General features: G+C 37.0%; 3 protein-coding genes across 11 annotated transcripts; 2 read left to right on the top strand and 1 right to left on the bottom strand.

Annotated features, from left to right (window-relative positions):
* The first annotated feature begins 10,561 nt into the window (after positions 1-10,561).
* LOC117614015 (glucuronoxylan 4-O-methyltransferase 3-like) lies at positions 10,562-11,767 on the top strand. Its single transcript, XM_034342683.1, has one exon. The coding sequence runs from the start codon at positions 10,728-10,730 to the stop codon at positions 11,640-11,642; it is 915 nt and encodes a 304-aa protein (XP_034198574.1). The 5' UTR covers positions 10,562-10,727; the 3' UTR covers positions 11,643-11,767.
* A 1,791-nt stretch (positions 11,768-13,558) lies between these two features.
* On the bottom strand, positions 13,559-19,531 carry LOC117614432 (pentatricopeptide repeat-containing protein At4g28010). 9 transcript variants are annotated; one of them, XM_034343239.1, is made up of 4 exons: positions 17,074-19,531; positions 16,630-16,687; positions 15,563-15,660; positions 13,559-14,659 (listed from the first exon to the last, which is right to left on the bottom strand). In XM_034343239.1, the coding sequence occupies exon 1, from the start codon at positions 19,314-19,316 to the stop codon at positions 17,142-17,144; it is 2,175 nt and encodes a 724-aa protein (XP_034199130.1). In that variant the 5' UTR covers positions 19,317-19,531; the 3' UTR covers positions 13,559-14,659; positions 15,563-15,660; positions 16,630-16,687; positions 17,074-17,141. The 9 variants fall into 9 exon arrangements, with proteins under 9 accessions (XP_034199130.1, XP_034199128.1, XP_034199132.1 ...); XM_034343237.1 differs by having other exon boundaries at positions 15,563-15,695; XM_034343241.1 differs by lacking the exon at positions 16,630-16,687.
* Positions 19,532-21,433: 1,902 nt separating this feature from the next.
* Positions 21,434-23,777, top strand: LOC117613869. Its single transcript, XM_034342476.1, has 3 exons — positions 21,434-21,880; positions 23,007-23,121; positions 23,547-23,777. The coding sequence occupies exons 1-3, from the start codon at positions 21,653-21,655 to the stop codon at positions 23,618-23,620; spliced, it is 417 nt and encodes a 138-aa protein (XP_034198367.1). The 5' UTR covers positions 21,434-21,652; the 3' UTR covers positions 23,621-23,777.
* The last annotated feature ends 401 nt before the right edge of the window (positions 23,778-24,178 follow it).

Below are 24,178 nucleotides of genomic sequence, written 5' to 3' on the forward strand. Positions count from 1 at the left end.
ATCATCGATGATATATTTGCATTCTCAGTGGCTGCTGAGATCATAAAAGATGATGATATTGAGCCGTGCTCTATTAATGAATGTACACAGAGGCAAGATTGGCCTAAGTGGAAAGATGCAATCCAGGCAGAATTAAATTCTTTGGAAAAAAGGAGTGTTTTTGGACATATTGTTCCAACTCCACCCAATGTGAACCCTGTAGGTTACAAGTGGGTATTTACAAGAAAGCGCAATGAGAAAAATGAGATCTCAAGGTATAAAGCGCGACTCGTTGCGCAAGGTTTTTCACAAAGGCCTGGAATTGATTATGTGGAAACGTACTCTCCAATAATGGACACAATTACATTCCGTTACTTAATAAGTTTGGCGGTTTCAGAAAAACTTGAAATGAGACTCATGGATGTCATTACCGCATATTTGTATGGAGAATTGGATACAGATATATACATGAAAGTTCCAGAAGGATTCAAGCTGCCTGAAGCAGCCAAAAATAAACCACGGGGCATGTTCTCAGTTAAATTGAGAAGATCATTATATGGGCTAAAACAATCTGGACGAATGTGGTACAATCGTCTCAGTAAGTATTTACTGAAGGAAGGATACACAAATGATCCTATTTGCCCATGTGTGTTTATTAAGAAATCAGAGTCTGGATTTGCGATAGTGGCAGTATATGTCGACGACATGAATCTAATTGGAACTTCTGAAGAGCTTCAAAAGACTGCTGATTATCTCAAACGTGAGTTTGAGATGAAAGACCTTGGAAAGACAAAATATTGTCTTGGCTTGCAGATTGAGCACAGTGCTAATGGAATTTTGGTGCATCAATCAACTTATACTGAAAAAGTATTGAAACGGTTTGGCATGGATAAAGCCCATCCACTTAGCACTCCAATGGTCGTTCGGTCGCTTGACACTAAGAAAGACCCATATCGTCCAAAAGGGGATGATGAAATGGTCCTTGGTCCAGAAGTACCATATCTTAGTGCAATAGGTGCTTTATTGTACCTAGCACAATGTACCAGACCAGACATATCATTTTCAGTAAATCTGTTAGCAAGGTACAGTTCTGCTCCAACAAGGCGACATTGGACCGGCATCAAACATGTTCTACGATACCTTCGTGGGACAACAGACATGGGGTTATTCTATTCCAGTGAATCGACCAACGCCCAGAGTATTGTTGGTTATGCTGATGCAGGATATCTCTCTGATCCACATCAAGGACGATCACAGACTGGGTATGTATTTACATGTGGAGGAACTGCAATCTCATGGCGCTCAACGAAACAAACACTAGTGGCCACATCTTCCAATCACTCAGAAATACTTGCCCTCCATGAAGCCAGTCGTGAATGCGTTTGGTTAAGGTCGGTGATCCATCACATCCGAAGCACATGTGCCCTACCCTCAGCAACAGACACTCCAACAATCCTGAATGAGGACAATGCAGCTTGTATTGCTCAGATCACATGAGGGTATATCAAGGGTGACAGGACCAAGCACATATCACCAAAGTTTTTCTATACACATGAGCTCCAGAAGAGTCAAGAAATCAAAGTCAGACAAATCCGCTCAAGCGATAACCTGGCAGATCTCTTCACTAAATCATTGCCGAAATGTACATTCCAAAAGTTAGTGCATGGCATCGGATTACGACAACTCTGCAAGCAATCAAGTTGGAGCATGCAAAATCAGGGGGAGCATTCAAGAGTCCTCTAACACAGGACATATGCGCGTTGTACTCTTTTTCCTTCGACTAGGGTTTTTTCCCACCGGGTTTTTCCTAGCAAGGTTTTAACGAGGCAACATGAGTGCATTACCCTTATGTCCCAAATAAAGTTGTACTCTTTTTCCTTCGCTTAGGTTTTTTCCCACTGGGTTTTTCCAAGCAAGGTTTTAATGAGGCAACCAATCTAGGGACATGTGGTCTTCAAGGGGGAGTGTTATAAAGAAATGAAGCCCACATAGGTAAAACTAGATGGCAATTAGTCAAAAGATGGAGATAAAGCTAGAAGGTATTAGTCAAAAGATGGGATAATGATGTTGGGGAGAAATCATTATGTCTCCCTTAAAAGCCATTTGCTTTGCCTATAAATAGGCATTATATTTGCTTGTAAACACATACGGAAGAAAGAAGAGAATAGAGGGAAGAAAGAAGAGAATAGAGTGAGAGTCAGAGAGAAGAGAAAGAGTGGAGTTTATCTGAGGAGAAATTCTGTCAGTGTAAACACCACAAAGAGAAATATAATTCCACTCCCAATATTACAGTGGTACTTCTCATTCTCTGAATATTCTAGTTTTATAACATTTTTCAACTTCAGTTTTCATATATGCCCTTGAAATTTGAAAACATGTTGTAAAGTCAAGAATGTGGAGCCCAAAATGGTAATGATGATGCTTGCCAACACCCACGTGAAGCCAAAGAAGAATGATCAAACAACTACAATGTTCTGCCTACAAATAAAGCTTCCCCCTCATTTGTAATGGTGAATAAAAATATTCAATGAAAGATCAGGCTTCTATGCCTTCTCTCCTTCTCTCCATCTCAATTCTCTCCATGAACTATTTAGTTTACAACACGTTATCAGCACGAATTCGCTTTAACAATACCAGGTGAATTCTCTGATGAAACCCAGATATCTTATCCCTCCTTCCATCCAATGCTACTTTATCTCTCTCTCTCTCTCTCTAGCCTCAGCTCCCCTGCTTCTTCTCTGTTTCTCCCAAACTCTGTGAAGCTTTAGCTAATTAAGCTTAATGGCCAAGGATGTTGAAGTTGCAGAGAGAGGCTCTTTCTCGGCCAAGGACTACCACGACCCACCTCCTGCACCACTCTTCGATGCAGTGGAGCTCACCAAATGGTCCTTTTACAGAGCCCTTTATTAGGCACCTTAACAAGTTAACCGAGTCGACTAGAACCCAAGCCACGCCTGCTGCTTCCAGGAAAGTTCTTGATGTCCCGGCAGCGTTCGCAAAGGCCTTTGATACAACACAGGACCACAATAGGCAAATACTTAGTGTCCCCCTCAGGTGATCAAAGAGATGAACAAGTGTTGCAGGAATTTCTTTTCGGGCAGGGACGGTACTCCTTCTGTTGCTTGGAAGGAGGTCTGTATGCCCAAAGATCTTAGTGGCGTTGGAGTCAGAATGGCCAATCATTTTAATCTTGCTGCTCTTGCTAAGCTGGGATGGAAATGCATTACTGACCATTCCAACTGGTGGGTCAAGGTACAGTGGTAGCAGTGGAAAAGGACATATAGCATTACTGACCATTCCACTATTCACTTTCCCTACTTTTCTTATTATATATTAATATAAGAACATATAGTATAATAATTTATATAATATTATGGATGGTTTCACCTCCTATATTTTTAGTGGTGATTTTATTTCCACATTTATTTTATTTAAATGTATGGAGCAGAATTAGTGCCCATACAAGCACGTTTACTTTATCGCAAATTTACTTTTACTTAAAGTATGATGTGGAATTAACCCTCATATTTTATGAAATTACTTTACTGCACATTATTTACTGTATGGTGTAGGTTTATTACCCATACAACAGTATCTATTTAAAGGGTGGTGCGGGTTTATCGTCCACGCCTTTACTTTTATTTAAATGTATGAGGCAAAATTAGTGCACATACAAGCACGTTTACTTTATCGCAAATTTACTTTTACTTAAAGTATGATGTGGAATTAACCCTCATACTTTATGAATTTACTTTACCGCACATTTAATTTTATTTAAGGTATGGTGCGGGATTAACGTCCATACAGCAAGCAATTTAATTTATGAATTTATTTTACCGCACATTTACATTTATTTAAAGTATGGTGCGGGTTTATCGTCCATACCAGTAATTTATTTACCAGTAATTTATTTTATGGATTAATTGTGCTGTATGATGAGTTTTTTTACAGTATGCAGATCAGGACCAGAAGTTCCTTGATCCTCATCATACAATTACATCAGGACTTGAAGATCCTTGATGATGATATTGATATGAGAGCTGGCAGTCTCTCCGGTACTATACTTGTAAACAAGAGATCGGACTTGAAGATCCTTGATCCTTGACATGTAAATAAGGACCTAGAGTTCCTTGATGATGTAACAGTACCGTATTGGTTAAAAGTACCGTACACATGAATAATAACTGTACTGGCAAATGTACTGCACACATGAATAGATATGTATTCATGACTTGATGAATAGTACTATACACATGAATAGTGACGTATGCATAAATATTAACCATTTTGGGTAAACCGTCACTATATACAAAAGGGAACCTGCAGTTCCTTAAACTCATGGATGAGCAATTAAATGAGATGCCAGAAGTTCCTCAAAATATGGACAATTATGTAAGGACTTGAAGTCCCAGAAATATGTACAAGAAAATTGTAAAAATGTCCATACCATGAGAATATGTGATTTTGGCCCGAAGTTCAAAATCTAACAGTGTTGAGAACCTAAAGTTCCAACAGTTAAATGGACAACCCTTGAGGTATTATTGCAAATTGTGGTACACCACATATTTCTTTGGCATAAGAAGATGATGAATTTAATAAAGTTCGATTTTGTTATAATCGACACCTCAAGGAAGAAATATATTTTGTGAATTCCGGTTGTTAAGAATACACCGTGAAATGGATAATATCAGTATAAACCTCAAATAATGAATTGAGGCTCCCCACATATTTTGTTATATCTGGGCCGGAAGCCCATGGATCCAAATATATGAGAGATCCTAAACTTGAAGTTGTGGGTATATAGTAGTTAATGCTCTTCACTACTATATTGTGATATTAGCGTGGCTTTTACTCAATCCATATTTCATGTCCATTTGAAAAGGGCGAATAAATTCTGAGTTTGTGTTTAGCCCGGGCCAAAAGTTACGGGCTCACATGCGTTGAAATATGAAATTTGGGAGAGTCGATGTGGTTATTTGAACCTATAAGGCACAAGGTTCCAAACCGTCATTTTGAAAAGACGTAAAAACCACAGGTACAAGTTTAAGAATGTGCGCAATTATTATAACAGGAAAGGAGCATATAACAGATAGATTTTTTCCACCTGCAATGAAGGTGCAGGCCCTGTAAAATCTATAAAATTACATTATGTTCTGGAAGCCTCTGAAGGAAGAGGACGGCGCCTCTTAAGCTTAGCCATGAGCCTCTCATGGTCTCCCAAAATTCTTTCATTTGAGACCTGCAGCATGTCTAGCCTTCTCAGTGTATCAACGGAGTACGAACTCACCAGTTTCAACAAGGCATTATTCTCTCCTTTAAGTTTCTCAACCTCCTGTTGAGACTCATGAAGCATTCTTTGAAGAGACGAATTTTCAGTTGTTAGCTTCTGAACCTCGTTTGCTCTAGCACGCAAACGATCAGCCATGTTAGAAACAGAAGCAGCACTCTGAATGCTAGAAGCCATTGAGTCATCAATAGCCTCTTCCTCAGACCTCCCTGTTCAACAACATTTCATCCATTGGAATAATGAAATTCCTAGCTACTATGACAGCAGTAGCATCATTCATCATCACAGAATCATTAACTGTGAGATGACGATTTTGGGATACAAAGGATGGACGCCAAACTTTGGCGTCACTGGTTGTTGTGGGAGCATCATTTAAATTGAAATAATTTGGGCAGGAAGAAGAGGAAGCCATTTTAAGAAGGTTTTGAAGAAAGTCTTACAAAAACTAAAGTTTCAGAAAATGAAGGAAGTTGAGTTGAAACGCAGTTGCTCCAATCAAGTTTTGCAAAGGCAATATCTATAGACGAAAATGTGGCAACATTTCCAGGATCCCAATATCTTCTCGAATCCCCATATTATCTTTTTCTTTCCCAGAGTCCAAAACTTCACGTGGCCTCTAATAATGCCTGTCGGCACTTTCGGCATTTTCAAGTATTATTTTCGTCAAAGCCGATCTTGCTTTACGGATTTCACGGAGCTACTTTTTCAAAAGTATCCCGAGAATCTCGCAATTTTCCTATGGTTAATTTGAAATTCACCGGTTCTACCTATTCATTGTATTTGTGTATAAATGTGTTACTAACGAAATTTTCTTTGCAGAAGACATCCAGTTTTCTCCATACCTAGTGATGCGATATCTACTTGTTTTTCTTATCAGTGAGCACTCAATATGCCCGAGAAGCAAGACTATCTATGATCATCCATTCAGGAAGCGAGACTATCCCTGATCACGTTTCCGCTACATCAGGGAACTGTGAAGGCGGCCTTATGCTCTAATCTCCTGAGGTCCTTCTAGACTAGGAGAAATGAGAGCTTGTTTTCTGCTCCCACCAGCTTCCTTCCTTGATTGCTTACCTTACCTTGCAATCAATATCACAATTTTTGTATCTTTTCTTTCTTTTTATAACTCTCTGTTCATAAGGGATTTTATTTCTTTAGAATGAACATCCGAAGAAAGAATCCATGCAGTGATCCTAACTCTGAGGGTTATTTGTTTTTGACAGAGAGAAGAATTGTGATTTTTGCTCTTGCAGGATATAACTAGATCATCAAGCGCTACATTATATTTACTGGGCCGATACGAGCTTGAATGATACTTGAGAAAAGTTTCTCCCACCTAAGGATGTAAGCAATACTTGTGTTATTTTATGCTTATATACTTATTTGATATTTTATCTTGAAAGGTAACCAAATGGGGAGATAAGTCCGTTCCAAAAAGAATGGCTTGTATGTATCCATGAATTATTAACGCAAATTTTACAGATTGCAAGTTGGATACATTGATAATACACTGCACAGATTAAAGTCCCATAAAATATAACATGGGTATAGCAGTGATCAATATGATGCACGCCTGTTGCGTAGCAAATGATGTGGATTGAAGTCCCGAAAGGACAATCCTTTGACATGTCAATATTGATATTGTGCACGCCTAATGCGTAGAAAATTGTATGGGTTAAAGTCCCAGAAATTAATTGACATATATGTATTAATCTGTGGCATGCCTGTAGCATGACAGATATATGGGTTCTAAATGTTCCAACTCCCTAAATGGAGATTATCCACGCCCTACTGCAAAATAACGCTCCATTGGAGGTTATAATCTACATTCTCACATAATAAAAGCCCCCTGAAGTGGCTTGGGTACCCAAAAGCAAAGAAATGCTTATAATTGATGTATGCGCATGCACATGAGAATGGTGGGATCATGAATTGATGAATGACAAATTTTGATTTTGGAGTAGCTACTCAAATCATCAATGGGCTGTGTTGATTGGAACCACGTTCAATTATTAAATGTCGACAATATCATTGGCCAAAATGGAATGAGGTAATTCCATTATAGATAAGAATGAACGTGAAAGAACAAACCCACAGTACGAACCCCAAAATTTGTTAGTACTGAAAGTTATACTTGGGTGTTCGGAATAAAAGGAAATTTACCTACTTTGTATGACACAATGTTTCTGGCATAAACAAGGAATGTTGGGTTTTTCTATGTTTACAAATTCAATTGTGCCCTCTTACCGCACAATTACGAAGACCAACATGTTATCTTTAAGGGTTATTAAATGCACGGAGCATATCGCCAGAAGCGATTCCCTAAAGATGTATAAATAGCAGGGTTAAAAGCTATATAATGTGTCATAAAGTTTAATCCCTTTAAACAAAATCCTTGAAAGGATTGAAATTGCATGAAGCAAGTCCCTAAAGGACATATGCCTAAAGCACAAAACCTATACTCAATTCTAAATACGCATAAATTGCCTCAGTGAGTATATTGATTATAATGTGTTTGCAACACAGTAAAGCTTATGAAGAGTTCAAGAAATATTTGTCTCGACTTAAAGATCGAGCATTATGCCAACGAGATTCTTGCTTATACTAAGAAAGTATTGAAGCATTTTTATGAGGATTATCCGTTGGACACTTTTAAGGATTTTCTGGAAGTATATTGGACCGGACATCGTATTTTCCAGATAGAGCTCAACTCCATCACCATCATTTTGGGATGATGTGAGGCATATTTGATGCTATCTCACCATAACACCATATACGGGCATATTTTTTTAATGAACTTACAAATAGCCCAAGTGTTATTAGATATGCGGACTCTGAAAATCTCTATGGTCGCTTACTGGAAAAAGCTAGTCATGAAGTTTTCAGGGGGAGAGTGGTATTAATAAAGACCTTCACACACTGTACTCTTTTTCCTTCATCCAGTTTTTTTTATCCCACTGGGTTTTTCCTGGTAAGGTTTTAACGAGGCAGTGTCGCTCAAGATTGACTCACAGAAGCAGTGTCAACTATGATATTGAGAAAGATGATGAACAGTATGGCTTAAAGATATTTTGCCAAGCATCAGGGGGAGCGTGCTATCAATAAAGATCTTCAAACACTGTACTCTTTTTCCTTCGTCCAGGTTTTTATCCCACTGGGTTTTTCCTGGCAAGGTTTTTCAGTGTTGCGTGTCAATATACACAGAATTTTATGTTACACATGGTTATGTACTCTTTTTCCCTTCGACCAGTTTTTGTCCCACTAGGTTTTTTTTTTTTTTACTGGCAATGTTTTTAACGAGGCATATTCCGTATCATTTGTAGTCTCCAAAGGGGAGTGTTGTAAAGTCAAGAATGTGGAGCCCAAAATGGTAATGATGATGCTTGCCAACACCCACGTGAAGCCAAAGAAGAATGATCAAACAACTACAATGTTCTGCCTACAAATAAGGCTTCCCCCTCATTTGTAATGGTGAATAAAAATATTCAATGAAAGATCAGGCTTCTATGCCTTCTCTCCATCTCTCCATCTCAATTCTCTCCATGATCTATTTAGTTTACAACAAAACAAAAGATAAATTTGTTCAGGAATAATGCGGCATGTGGAGAGGAGAAGTGAAGCAGTTTCTAACAAAGAAAATTCAAGCAAAAGATTTGGATAGATGGGAAAAAAGAGAGGTGTAGGTAAAAATACGTGGTGTCATGTTTATAGCATTTATATGGTTTTTAAATAAGAATCCGCGTCCTACTAAATTTAAAATTATTTTAAATGCCAAAAATCTAGGTGATATATGTGTAAATTTTACAATATGTATGCATAATATATGTTTCTCGAGCTGAATTTAACCCGATATATAGATGACACATTTGTTTTTTTTATTGATTTCATGTAGCTTGTGAAATTCATGTCCTATAGTTATTATATTTTATATGTTGTATTAAATAATATGGTGTTATAAGATTTTACATGCCCTAAATTATAATTTTGAATATTTTCTTGAAGAAAAATTGAAATATAAATAGTTAGCGGTGCTTTATGCACCTCAGCGAAGACCTCACGTACACAAAACTAACTTGTTAAAATTAGAAAAATAAAAGTTTTGACAAATAAAAGTTTCGACATGCATGTGAAACCGTGATTTATTTGCAAAAAATAATAGATTCTTTTTTAGTACAAGCAATTGAAGGAGGAGGGTTTACACAAATATTCATTAAGCGTCTATGATATCGAATCTTTAATTTATATAAATGAAAGTGAAAAAACTCAACTAATTGAGCTATACCCGATTGACATATAAGCATTTAAGGAGCCTAATATTTTCCTTCTTTTTATTCACTTTATAAGGAGCACACATGATTAAATAACTCTTTTTATTTACTCTAATCTATAAAGATAAACGTGATTATGTACACAATAAAAACAGTCGCACACACAGAGTGAAAAACAATAAAAACAGCCTCACACACTAGTGAAAAACAAAAGGTGTTTAAGAGAAAATAGAACGTCAACACGTCTGCCTCTTTTGATGAGGCAGATGTCAGATTGGACCCTAACGTGCAATCTAATTCAACAACTATGGAGTTTTGTCAGTAACAGAAAGAAAAAGGGAAGAAAAAAAAAAAAAAACTATGGAGTCTTCTCAAAGTCTCTTGTAACAATGTAGAGAGACCAAGTTCCAATTTTGTGCTTAACAGATGTCTAAAACTCAATCCAAAACATTAATAAAACGAAATCAAAGGCTGTTTATAACTACTCCATGTTCAGAAAGCTTCAAGAGACATTATATAATCAAGGGCAATATCATGTTCTTATGACTCTTATCAACAACCCCTCCGAATACATCACATCTTCCATCAACTAGAAGAAGAAAGTCAAGAGATATATCCAACAAACAATACCAACCATGTTATTATTTCTACCAACCGAAAAGAATAGGCTAAGTCTAAATCAAGCCTCCAACAACCTATCTTGCTTCACTTCTAAGATGAAGATTTTAGAAACCACAACATAAAATAATCATTGCCTCTCTCTCTCTCTCTCTCTCTCTCTCTCTCTCTCTCTCTCTCCCCTTAATTCCTTCTAAAAAGACAATAATATACAACCCTGGGTGGGTCCCATGAAATTATATCCATGATTAGGAGCTATTTATGTGTTTTATAGTATATGTGAGGGTAAAAAAGCTTTTCCCTTTGGAAATATTTTGAGCATTATTTTCTGCTAATGCATTTTTTATGGTGCATGATACCTTACCATGGATCTACTACTATTCCAGCTTTACTCATATAAAAAATATCTAATTCTCAGGTACCAGCTTTCCACTATTTCCCTCTGCCTCCTTATGAAAAGCAGAAAACAAACAATGCCCTCTCTCCTCCCTCTCTTCATCCATTCTCCCCTTCAATAAAACCTCCAACACCTCAATTCTCTCTCTCTCTCTCTCTCACATCATCAATCAAGAACCATGAGGTCCAAAACTCAATGTGGCATCAATCTCAACCTGATCCTCCTCTGCTGCTTCTTCATCTTCCTCTTCACCATCTTCATAATCAGATCGAACTTCTCATCTCCCCTCCTAACCCCATCTACATCCACATCCATCAACATCTCCCAAGCCCATATCTCAACCTCAACCCCTCACTCCAAATCCCCACAATCCTCAACACCATGCCCTTCCCTTGAAGGGCCCTTCATCCCAACATGCACTAAAACCCCACCTTCCCTAGCCAATGCCATCATTCACTATGCAACAACAAACATCACCCCACAACAAACCATCAAAGAAATATCAGTCTCATCCAGAATCCTACAAAAGAAATCACCCTGCAATTTCCTAGTCTTTGGCCTTGGACTTGACAGCTTGATGTGGACAGCTCTCAACCATGGAGGAAGAACAGTTTTCTTGGAAGAAGACAAGTCATGGATTGAGCAAATCCAACAAAAGCTACCCAACTTGGAGGCCTACCATGTTTCCTATGACACCAAGGTTCACCAAGCAGACAAGCTCATGGAGATTGGGATGAAGGAAGAGTGCAAAGTTGTTGGGGATCCAAGATTTTCAAAGTGTGAATTGGCCCTCAAGAACTGGCCAAGTGAGGTGTATGACATAGAGTGGGATTTGATCATGGTGGATGCACCCACAGGGTACTTTGATGGAGCTCCAGGCAGAATGAGTGCCATATACACAGCTGGGTTGTTGGGGAGGAACAGAGAGGAAGGGGAGACTGATGTGTTTGTGCATGATGTGGACAGAAATGTAGAGGATAAATTCTCAAAGGCTTTCCTTTGTGAAGGATACTTGAGAGAACAAGAGGGTAGAATTAGGCACTTCACCATTCCAAGTCATAGGGCTCGCTTAGGCAGACCCTTTTGCCCGTAGATTATGAAGATTATCTTCATTCTTGATCTTCTCTCTCTGATCTCTAGCAGATAAGTGTTTATGGGGTTGTAAACCTTTTTTTCTTTTTCACATTTGATTGAATATATATTAAATAATTTCTTTTCTTCCTTGTTCAAAAGTTGGTCATCTTCTTAGTGCCACTTGCTAGACACGCGTTCATCTGCTTGCGGTAAGACTAGACAGATGTAATGAAGACAAAAATCATTTAGTAAGCCGAAAGCAAATTAAGGGTACTACTTTTTAAAAATAATAATAATAAGAAGCAAAATCATAAAGAGCATCATCGACAATCCTATTACCATATCACATTTTAATTCAAATTTTAACTTAAAAGGGACCGAAGATGGAAAATTACAAAATAAGTTACTTTTTTTATATACTATTCTACTTTAATCGAATCTTACACACATGGAATCAATTTGAGTTTAAAATAGAGAGTACATTTGCTCTAACTGACTAAATTAAGTTGTCAACTTCGATCCAGAATGGAGAACACATTTGCTCTAGTTGATTTAGCTAAATTATCAACTTGAGTCCAGAATAAGGAGGATATTCGCTCCAGCAGACTTGTCTAAGCTGACAAAATCAAATACCTAATCAGCTAAAGAGTTGGTAGTAGATCTATATCAATCATTTTATTTCAATATCCAAAACCATAGTTTTTACAAGCTTCTTTCTCATAAGCTCAATTTGCTTTGTGAAGCTTCTTCCTAGTTGACTATTAGAGATCTCTGTCTCTTGCATGCTATTAGACCCTAGTGGTGTACCTTAACTTCTCAAGGTCGTGTTCTTGTTCTCTTGCATATAAAAAGTAATTAATAGTTGGTGAATATTAATTAGACAAAATATTCTATGAGTATACTTTGTTTTTTTGTGTATAGAAAGTTTGGGTAATGCATATACATTAGGTGTCAACTTAATTAACTTAAAAAAGAGTTAGGATGTAAAATACACTTTGATTATCAACAACTTTAACACGCCAATTAAAGGTCCGGTCGAACACAGATTCTGCAAATAAGCTTTTAGTAAACCTGACGGCAAACGTGAAGCCGAAGGTATGACATTGACACATGTATTCCTTTCGTTTGGTAAGTGTCAACTCATGAACCATGTAATGTACGTTAGTTGACCAACCACAATGATTGATAAGCTCTTGATTATTTGACAATTATTTCCCTTAGGTTTGGTAAATGTTTTCAAGCTTATTAATTATTTGATATATTTTTACATTTTATGACATTTTGTACGAAAATAGGGACGAACGTATTCGAGTATATATGTACTCCATATCAAAGAGATTTGTTGGAGATTATAGGATAGTACAGTAGTATGATTATATGGTATAACTTGTCCACATTATAATATAAGTGAATATTTATTGATACTATTTTTAAGAAGGAACGTACACTCATAAAATATTTTGTCAACCTTATCGTACACTCATATTATAATGCGTATACAAACTACTCGTAGTTAAGATGCTTCCGAAGTTGGTATGAATAGTTACATGCAGAAAAAAAAAAAAAAAAAAAAACATGAGTAAAAGATCCAGGAGAAAGATTGCAAAATGGACAGAGATTAGAAATAGGAAGAAAATGAGAGTCGTTTACCAAGTATTAAGTCTTAAGTTGTAAAAACTACCAAGAAAAAACAAATTAATCTACGAGGATAATTTTATTTTCCAAAGGCGAGCTAAATAAGAATGTAGAGAGGAACTACTATGAGTAATTTGAAGACGTTTGGCTGAATTAATAGAAAATTTACCAGAAGGAGAAGGACCCCAAACAAGTTGATATTCCGTGGGATAAATTGGAATATGTATAGCACCAATAGTTTGCAAGATATCATGGGGGAACAACACTATTTGATCAATATTTGAAGTACTCGAAATAATATAATAGAACTTATTTCATCCATATAAGAAATAATATAATTACAAATCGTTTCTTGCAGCAACCCCATCCCGCCTCTAGATTAACCAAACAAGAAATTTCACAAATTTATCATGGGATCTCCCATATTTAGGTCTCTCATTTCGCAATGATGTATACTGTGTACAAATGACAACCTCATCAAGATGCAAACCTGTCTTTTGTACTACCTCAATATGCACCACATACGTTGTCATTTGTACAACCTCAGTATGCACCACATGTGCGTTGTTACATCATTTGCGGAGAAACAGCTTCAGCTGAACCTGTTGGCAAATGTGAAAACATTTTTGCCCACCACTCTCTTTAAATTTTGGTGAGCGTATTAATTGTCGTTGGATGATCTCGCTGCTACATGAACCTCAAAAATTCAACTCATCCACAATCATTAATATGGTGGTAATGCTCACCACCAATCACGGGTGGTGAGCAAAAATGCTCTCGTAAAACACAGCCAACACCACCTTTTTTGCTCTCTTTTCCTTTTTTTCTTCTGAAAAGAAACAGAATTTTATGAAAGAGTGCAAATAGAACAACTATGGACGAGTCCAGTTTCAAATGACATCAACATAATAAAACTTTCTAATCTGCCTAAATTACAGAAAACAAAAAATAAAAAAATCAGACCTCCAAAGTCAAGCCAGAATGTATCAAAATCCAGCAACAATGCTGACAAGGAAGACTTCCTTAACTCTACAGTGACTGAAGCTGAAGTGCATGCCAATAACTAACTCGATCCATAAGTTCATCCATACTCATCCCTGAATAATCCCAAGTCATATTTTTCTCCATGTGATTAAAAAATACCACACCCTGCGACCCCAAAAGAATTTTGCCTGCCTTGCTTTTTGTCCCTAGACCTTCAACTGCATACTTTGTGACTCGTAAAACCCTTTTGTAATCACCCAACCTGCATGACATTCCTCAAACAAATTTCACCACATCTGCAAGCTGAAGGACAAGAGAGATGACTCCAAGATTTGCCACGACGGATCAAGTCCCAACTAATTTCTTTATCTGAATCTCAGCACACCGGGCAGCTTCACCATGACCGTTGAATCCATGCTACATGGAGAAAAAAATGCAACTGCATAAGAGAGGGAAGGGAATTATAACAAATAATATATTAAAAAAGAAACAGTATGGCCAAGAAACTCTTAGCATACTGACTGATAAATTAAGTCATTATACCACGTAGGCATAATACTTCTTCACATGGTATGATTTCAAACCACACCAAAGCTTCAATTCTAGCTGAATTTGTTAAGAGGAGTAACAACTGGTGGAAAAACAAATCCTTTATACCATATTTTGTTCATAAAGGGGTTTGGCCAAATAGAAGAAAGACTAGCTAATTTCCATTTGGACTGTCCTTGATCCACAAGCCGCAAATTTCCAGAGAAACAAATTTATGAGAGACAAAAAAGAAGAAACCCTGGAAAAGTGATGAAACAAAATTTTCTTCAACAGCATACACATAGAAACAAATTTAAGAAAATGCTTTAGTTTGTTCTGAGAGTTTTTATGCTCAACATCATGCAAACAATAAGGAACAGGCACAGCTGACTTGGGCATCACCCAGCCACCGACTAAAAGGACAAAAGACCATAGATCCCTAGCAACAGGACATCGCAGTAATAGATGATCCACCACCTCACCACTTCCTCTACACATACAGTACTACCCCAAAATAATGATATTTGTCTTGGAAAAATTCTCAATTTGAAATTACCATTTATAACTTATATTTTCAGCACTAAATTAAACAATAATTTTTCAGAATAGAATGCCTTGGAATTATTAGTTATGACTTATGAGTGCACAAAATGGCATCTCCACTGTCCAAGGGAATTTTAAATAAACATGATCAATGGCACTACATTAACAGCTATATAACCCTCTGCAATTACATCAATAAAGATCCTTTCAGAATTGAAAATACAGCATCAATAAAAAGTTGCTCCTTACATCTTAGCTCGGGATGCATAGGCTAGTAGGAATTTCCGTTGCCCTTCCTTTGTACTTGAATAAGTTTTTCTAGTGTTGAAAAGCAAAGGAATGCTTGACTGTTGAAAATGTATGCATTGTCAAAGGGCTTTTCCTATGTCAAAAGAGAAGTTTAAGGGTAGGATAAATTTCCATTAAAGATCCTTGATGGAAAGCATGCCAGTCATGTGGTGGACATGTAAGCAGAGGCCAGAAATGACGTCATTTTTCATGAATATGAGGCCACATTTTCTTACTTCCCAAAAAAATACCTCCATCCATGTTCCACCTCTTGGATTGCCTGGCATTTGACATGCATCCCATCGACTATCTTTAATGGACAAAAAAAATTTACAGAGAGCATTTTTCAAATTATAAATGCAAGAACCATTTAGCAAACAACATATGTGAAATGCTTCTTTACCCAAGATTACGTAATGCAAATGCAGCACCTCCTGATCATGTGATGAGGACATCTTTGTCAACCCCATTAGGGTTTACAAATGAAGAGCTGGAAGAGGGAATTATTAATTAGTTTCCTAGGTTATTTAAGTTTTCCAGATTTCATTAGGCTTTCTAGTTTTTTCCAGATTTCATTAGGATTTCTTTCCTAGAATAAGTTTAATTTTCCTTTTCACTCCAGGGTCAGATTATTATAAATACCCCTTCTATGTAATTCATTATGGAGGTGCCGAGATAACAAAATCACAATCGATTAAAGGATGAAAACAGAGGTGCCAAAAACATGATATTAAACGCATGAGTTTTGGTCTCTATCATGCCAATGGATGTGTAACTACAGAAGATGGAACATATATAAAACCAAAAAAGTACAACCAAGTGCCAGAAACAGCCAAAACAAATAAAAGATACATAAATTTAAAAAATCAGTATTGTATGTCCAAAGGCCTGAATTGCCTTCAAATGCAGATGCACTCTTACTGTTATTCATGTTGTTGTTTAATATGATGAAGGCAAGAATAACAATTCAAGATATATTACATATATTTAAGCTCCGATAATCAAATCAGATCCTTTTGAATACGTACTTTTAAAAGTGGAAGTTCTGCTCAGAACTTCCTCATTCTAGTTTCTCAGCTACTAATCCTGCATATCCAAAATAATAATAAAAATACATACATAACCAATGTTAGATAAAAGGATGCTTTGATACTGCAATTACTCTATCCTTTCAAAATACAAAAGTAAATAATAAATGAATAATGCAAATGGACATATATAGATTCCTTTAGATAGTAACGAAGGAGGCAAAGCTGGAAAACACTACAAACACAATATTCAGAGAAACAAAATCCTAAGTGACAAACGAATGTACCATTCTACATAACCAACCAAACCACAACAAAATCCAATCTTAACTTTATATTTCAAAACCAATTCATCCTGAATCCGGAAATAGGCCATTCCATGAGAAAAGAATAAATGGGGTACATTCCAAAATTGTACAAAATGAAAGACAATACAATACTTACATAATATAGCACTGGCTGCAGATTTCTCACTACATTGGAAGCTCTTGGGATGAAGAACATCAAGCAGCTTATAATTTAAGTTCTGGGTAAGATTTATTTAGTTTCATCAATAGCTCATTGCAGGAGATGCTTGCTCCTTTCGATGTTTCTTGAGAAAAAGTTGGGAGAATTTTCATCACATCATAATCGTCTGAGATTTGACAGAGGCATGACAAGATGGTAGAAGTTATTTCTGAGTCAAGAATAACACCCTTGTCTGCCATCTGATGAAGCAAACTAATGATTTCTTCTGATTCACCCTTTGAACTATAGCCCTTTAGTAAAGAATCAAATACAAAGGCATCAGGTTCAAGACCACAAGCAATCATTTTCTCAAGAACTATTTTAGCCTCATCCAAAAGCCCAAGTTTTGAAAACCGGTTTACTAATGTGGAAAAGGTAATTGCGTCAGGAGTTAAACCCATTTTAAACATGTCTTCTAGCAAGTCTTTAGCAGATTTAATATCTCCCGCTTTGAGAGTTCCATCAATAATTGTATTAAATGAGACCAGATTCGGAACACAATTTGTACTCCTCATCTCTTCGAATAACATCCTAGCTTGCCCCAAACTACCCTCCTTACACAAGTACAGCATCAAAACATTGTGGTCAATCAAAGTAGGATTAACCCCAGAAGCTCTCATTTTGCTAAAAAGTCCTTTTGCAAACTTAAGCATATGAGTTTTGCAAAATCCATTGATCATGAGACTATAAGTAATTGAGTTCGGAACAAATCCCAAGTCAAGTGCATGTCTCCAGAACTTTATGGCCTTGCCCACTGATCCTTCCTGTAGACATCCACCTATCATAGCATTATAAGTAAATAAGTTACCAGCAATGCCCCTTTCAACCATTGTATTATAAATCTCCATAACCATATCAAGATCGCCTTCCTTGCAGAGTCCAAAAATTAGCATGTTATAAGTGATAACATCCGGCTCAACAACGTTCCCGTCTTTTGACATCGTACTGTAAAGTTTCATGGCCTCATCAACCTTCCCATCAGTAGAAAGTCCCATCAGTAATGTGTTGTATGTAATTACATCAGGCTTTTTCCCCTTACCCTTCATCATTTCCAAAATCTTAAATGCATCATCGACCAACCCTTCCTTGCATAGTCCATCAATCATAACATTGTATGTTACAGTGTTAGGCTCTTCACCCTTCAATAACATTAAATTGAATAGCTCCATGGCTTTTGTAGCCCTTCCATTTTTGAAAAGCCCATCAAGTAAGCCTGTATAAGTAACAGTATCAGGGCGAACTCCGCACTTGGTCATATCATTTAACATCGCAATGGCTTCTTTCCATTTCCCCATCCTGGAGAGGTTATGTATGAAACAACTATATGTAACCACATTAGGAGGAATACCCTTCTTTAGCATCTCATCGAAAATTTCTTTGCCTCTATCAAAACTCCCTTTATCACAAAAACCACTTATAAGGGTACTGTACACAACAACATCCGGTTCCCAACCTTTTTGCTTCATTTCCTCCAACAAACCCATTGCCTCATCCACTCTGCCATCCTTGCAAAATCCATCGATCAAAGTGCTGTATGTCTTCACATTTGGGTCAGAATCTGCCATCTCCATATCAACCAACAATTCTGTGGCTTCTTTCAATTTTTTTGCCTTGCAGAGCCCGTGTATAAGAATGTTGTAACTAACAATATCCGGGGTTACACAATTTCTTCCCATTACACTAAACAGCTCCATTGCCTTCTCAACCTCATCATTAGAACACAAACCCTTTAACATAAGATTCACAACATACACATTTAACTGAAATCCACGCTTCAATACCAATCCCAAGACCCCAGGTGCGAATTTGGCATGATTGGTATTAACAAAACATTCAACTAAACAACTCAATGATATAAAACTCGGAAAAATACCAACATGGGTCATCTTACTATAAACCGAAAACGCCAATTCATAATTTTTCGACCTTGTGAGAGTGTGCACAAGCAAATTGCAGGTTCCCCCAGAAGGCAAGCGGTCAGAATCGATGGAACCCTGAAAAAGGGAAACGGCCTCTGAAATCTGGGGATTCGACTTATCACAGAGAAACCTCAGTTGGGTTTCGATATCAGAGCAAGAATGAGTAGATGGGATTGAAGAGAAGAGCTTCAAGTAAACAAAGAAAGCATAGGAGGGAGAGTTACAGTGAGGGTGACGTTTGAGAAGTTGCTTTATGATCATTTTGGCTATGTAATTGGGATTTTAGTTCTCTACTAGAAAGTCAGAGAAGTGAGAAACAGAGAGTGGTACCTTAACCGATGCTGCAGCTGCTGCGACGGGTGTTTGACACCAAAAACTGTGTCGATTGAGTCAAAGCAAGCATGTCGAGGGAGAGAGCGAAACAAATGACGGCAAGTACTGCGTCTTCAGTTTGCTTCTCTCTGTGCTTTACCACAAACAGTATCAGTACGTTCGTTCGTCTAATGGGCCATGGGCTATGGGTTCGTTCTTTATTGACCCTGTTAGCATTTGGGTTATGAGCTTATGTTTATATCATATAAAGCAAAAGGAAGAAAATGGTGAAACATTCAAAATGCTAGAAAATGCTATTTGTTAATTCAAATATTAAGAATTGAAATTATTAATTAAATGAGAATAATATGATGAATTCACATTTTTCATATTAAAAAAATTAAAATTAAAAACAAAATCATATTATAGGTCATACTTTATGGAACATAACTACCATGTTATCTTTTCTTAATTCTAAAAACAAAATATTAAAAAAAAAAAAAAAAAACCAATTGGCACATGCGTGAGTGCTGAGGGGCTAGTAAAAAATAAATAAAAGATTTTTCTCCCATAAACTTCCTTAATTTCCCCAATGATTTCTCATATATGGTACTTAAATGGAAGTTGGGTTCAGAGAGAGGCAAGAGAGATTAGAGAGAGAAAACAAGCTAGCTTTGAAGAAAGTTATGAATATCATATGTGAAAACTTGACCTTGATTTAGTTTAAACTATTACGAAAGAGCAATGTTAGGTGTACCACATTTGTATACTATATTGTGTACCACTTCTCTAAGAGCAACTCCACTCATTTGCCTTTTGCCATGGCAAGGGGGGGTTAGGGCAACTACAATTTACGTGAATAGTTGTTGCCCTTGCAAAAGGTTGTGGTGTTTCCACCAATTGCCATGGCGACAACTATTCACATGAGATATGAGGAGAGAAATTTGTATAGAGTTTTGGTGTGGGAAGTGAAAACTACAACTAAGTATTTATTTATAAAAAAAATCTGAAATTTTTTGTAGATTTTTTTTAAAATTTTTTTTGTTGCTAACGTCAACAAACTAGGGCTGGAACTAAGGCATATCTTGCCTGAGGGCTAGCCTGGGTTCGTGGGCCCCATCTCCTGCCAGGGCTAGCCCTTGCCGCTAGAAACAAGATTTTGGCCCAAACCACCCCAGCCCTCCCCTTAGGCGCACAGTGGAATCGCTCTAATAGAGGTGAAGTCCACCAATACAATTGGGCTCACTTCCCTCCCTCCCCCCTTTCGGTATATCACATTTGTATACTATATTGTGTACTACCTCTCTAATAGAGGTGGAGTCCATACAATTGGGCTCACTTCACAACCCCCTTCCTCCCCTTCGATATACCACATTTGTATACTATATTGTATACCACCTTTCTAATAGAGATGGAGTCCATATAATTAGGCTCACTTCACACCCCCCCTCCCAATTTTTCTCTTTCTTTCGCCACTTTTACCATTTTGCTCCCCAACAACATAGTTAAAGTTCACCCCAAAAAAAAAAAAATCTGTTCAAGTTGAAAAGTTGTGAACTATGCAAGGGTTTCGAATAGTTTTGAACTATCTACAGGGCTTGTTCATCATCTAGGCGTTCTGTATTTTGCTTTGTCTTTAATAAATGGTTTTTTAATTTTGTTTTATTTAAAGTTAACAGAGTTAGTTAGAGATTAAGTGTAGAGACATGTTTAAAGAGTTTAGATAGGTAACAAAATGGAACATAAGAAATGAAAACAGAAAAATTGGACTCATATTAGAAAGATAGTACACAATGTAATATACAAATTTGATATTAATAGCATTTTTTATATGAAAAACAAAAGAACCCCAACATAGAAAGCCTAGAAAAGATTGGTCGTCATCATCTCCGAAATGAATAAAGTAGATGGTCTCACTGCCATCCTTGTGAACATTTGCAACCATTTTATTAGCATTAACAAAATTGAAATGACGAAAAACTAAAGCAAAAACATAGTCAAATTACAAGAACCAAAAATATAATTTCGCTTTTCTTCAAAATGGTGCTAAAAAATGCTTAAGAATATTCGAGAAGGTTGTGAAGGGAGGGGGTGGTCATTATAAAAAATGTTAAACCCCGTAATTCGGTGTGGAGACAAGGTATTCCTCGCGGTAGAACAGAGCACAACTCCACCCGCATCCAAACACGGGGACCCTATCTAAAATAAACGCTCCCTCTTCCATTAACCAAGTCATCATCTTAGGCTCTCCGCCAAGGCAAATACTGAGTGTGGATTGAGAGAACATGTCGAAGACAAAGAAGCAGTTGATGTCTTCAGCTCCATGGAGGGTTGAAGAAGAGGCTGAAGATGAATTCCAAGACGCGAAGCTTAAAGTGACAAGCCAGCCAGGGTCCACTCCAATCATGCACGTTCCTAAAAAGAAAACGAAGCACTCCAAAGACCAAGATTATGAAGACTCTCTCACTGAGATCGACCCTGAGCTCCGCTATAGCTTCCAGCGTAACTTTCAGGTCTTTTTAAGCTTACCCAGTTGGGCAATTTCCTTAATACTTGCTGTTATGCTCTCAGACTATTTGTTAATTTGGTTGTTTTTATTAACTTGTGGTTGGAGTTAGAGACACACAATGTGTTTGTTTGAATGCCCAACTGGCAATTTCTTGGTTACATGCCCAGAACTTCTTAATTTTAATGTTTTGTGTAATTATGCATTTTTCAATATTGCAGAGGTTTGCTAATGTAATGGTTTTTTCCATTAGGATATGATTATGAAAATTTTGGGTCTCGTACTTTTCTGGGTTGTGCGTCATTCTTGTGTGCTGCTTCACGTGTTCCAAATTTGGTTCTCACTAGTGAGAAAGCTGGTCTTGGGTTTATTTTAGACATCTGTCTGTACTTAATTAAGGAGAATTTGTGGGAATTAGTCATTTGTTGCAATGTTATTGACAGATTCTGTGGTTGTAAGCCATAATTGCTTCACGAAGCGAATCAGTCTTGCCTAGATTAAAGACTTAACTCATAAGTCATACTGTAAATTTTGAGTATTGGGATTGGAACTACATTACTTGCAAATTTTTAAATGAACTTGTCCTATTAAGTTTGAACTAGTTTGCCCTTATGTTTCAAAACTCTGTGGGTGGTAAGGATGTAGAACTGAGGCTTGACTGCCAAAACCATATTTCAGTAAAGCCCTTCTGCTAGTGTTTTCAGAAGTGTTTGTGTTCTTGAATTGCACTTAGTGAAGGAACACAAGCCTTAACTAACCTGGAAGCGAGTCATGGCAGTACCATGCAAGTAGGATGGTAAAAATTAGATTTTTTTTCTCAACCAACAAGCTGTTGGTCTTTGGTATTTCTCTCTACTAGTAGAAGAGGTCCCCAGTTCGGTTTCCCTTTCTCCCAATTCTGAAAGGAAAAAAATATATTGGACTTTGTGTGTCTGACCTGTTTCAGTAAGTATGGACTCCATATTGAATTGACTATCTTCCAGTCGTTCAGTTATGTGCTATAAATTATTTGCCTTTATTTACTTTTGATTTTCTATGTGCATAATTTCCATGGTTCCATCTCATTTTGCTGTTTAACATTTGCATCTGAATTTGTTATTTGATAAGTTTACGTGTGACAACTTGGTTTGCAGTTCCTTCAACGGGTTTTTAGCATCGACACTGTTGTGAAACCTCTTCCACCTGTCATGGCGTACAATGTCTCCCGCAACTTGAACTTCTTCACTCGTATTTTCACACAATTTTTTGGTACGTATATGTGCTTACACTTTGTAGATGCCAAGATGTTTAACATTAAAATTAATCAGAAAAGAATAGATAAAAATAGACTGGGACCCCGTGCCCTCAACCTGCGGTTGCTGTGTATGAAGTGGCAATACTATAGCTATCTTTATATGCTAGTAGAAGCATAATCTATAAGTTCAAAATGTTTATATCTTTTTAAATTAAAGTGAGAGGATCAATTATTTCTCTCAATGTGGTTCATTATTATGTGGGAAGGGAAACTTTCATGCTCATGATCGGCCAACAAAACTTCTGAACGTAATTCTGAGTAAAACTTTTCCTGGACGTGTATGCACTTGATCCCTAGTTGAGGCCAGATAATTGAAAACTTGGGCATATGATAAAACCTTTGACATTGAAATCTGATTAACGTAGTTCTTGTATTGCAGATCCTGAAGGTATTGCAAGTGCGCAGAAATCACTTGGGTTAGGGCAGGAAGAAAAAGTTCGTAAAGTTCGTTGATCCATAGCAAGGAATTTAGAGTGCAGTAATAAACATTTTGTAATTCTAGTTTTGACTGTGTTTGGTGTTGAATGTTCTGTCCTTGATAGTATATTGTCTCTTAATGACAAGAAATTTAATTTCACAATTTAAATGAAAACACAGGTTGGTAGTGAAAGCTATTTGTTTTTCACACAAAAAATAAAAGAAATCCATTTGCTATATTAGGATAATAGTTTGAATTTCCACAGATGAATTGCATTTCGAACAACGAAGCTGACTTGTATATGCTTTGGCGCGAGTTCTCTGCGAAATGGGTTTAATTTTGCAGCTCCCCCCTCTTGCGTCAAACTAGAAAGTAAGCTGCACCGGAAATTAAAGCCGTTGAATGAATATCTGTCCTTGAAATGATGATTTTTAAAGGTGCTGTCTTTCAAATAATTTGTGGAATAGTTATAAACCCTAAGTTATTATGCTTTCTAGTGGACCTAAATTGACGCTTTTACCCCTCAAATAGACGGAAAATTTGACGGAAGTAATGACAGAGTCCAAGAACTACAAAGTTTAGTGACTGAATTC

Source organism: Prunus dulcis, chromosome 1 (genome assembly GCF_902201215.1).
Source record: "Prunus dulcis chromosome 1, ALMONDv2, whole genome shotgun sequence".
NCBI lineage: Eukaryota > Viridiplantae > Streptophyta > Magnoliopsida > Rosales > Rosaceae > Prunus > Prunus dulcis.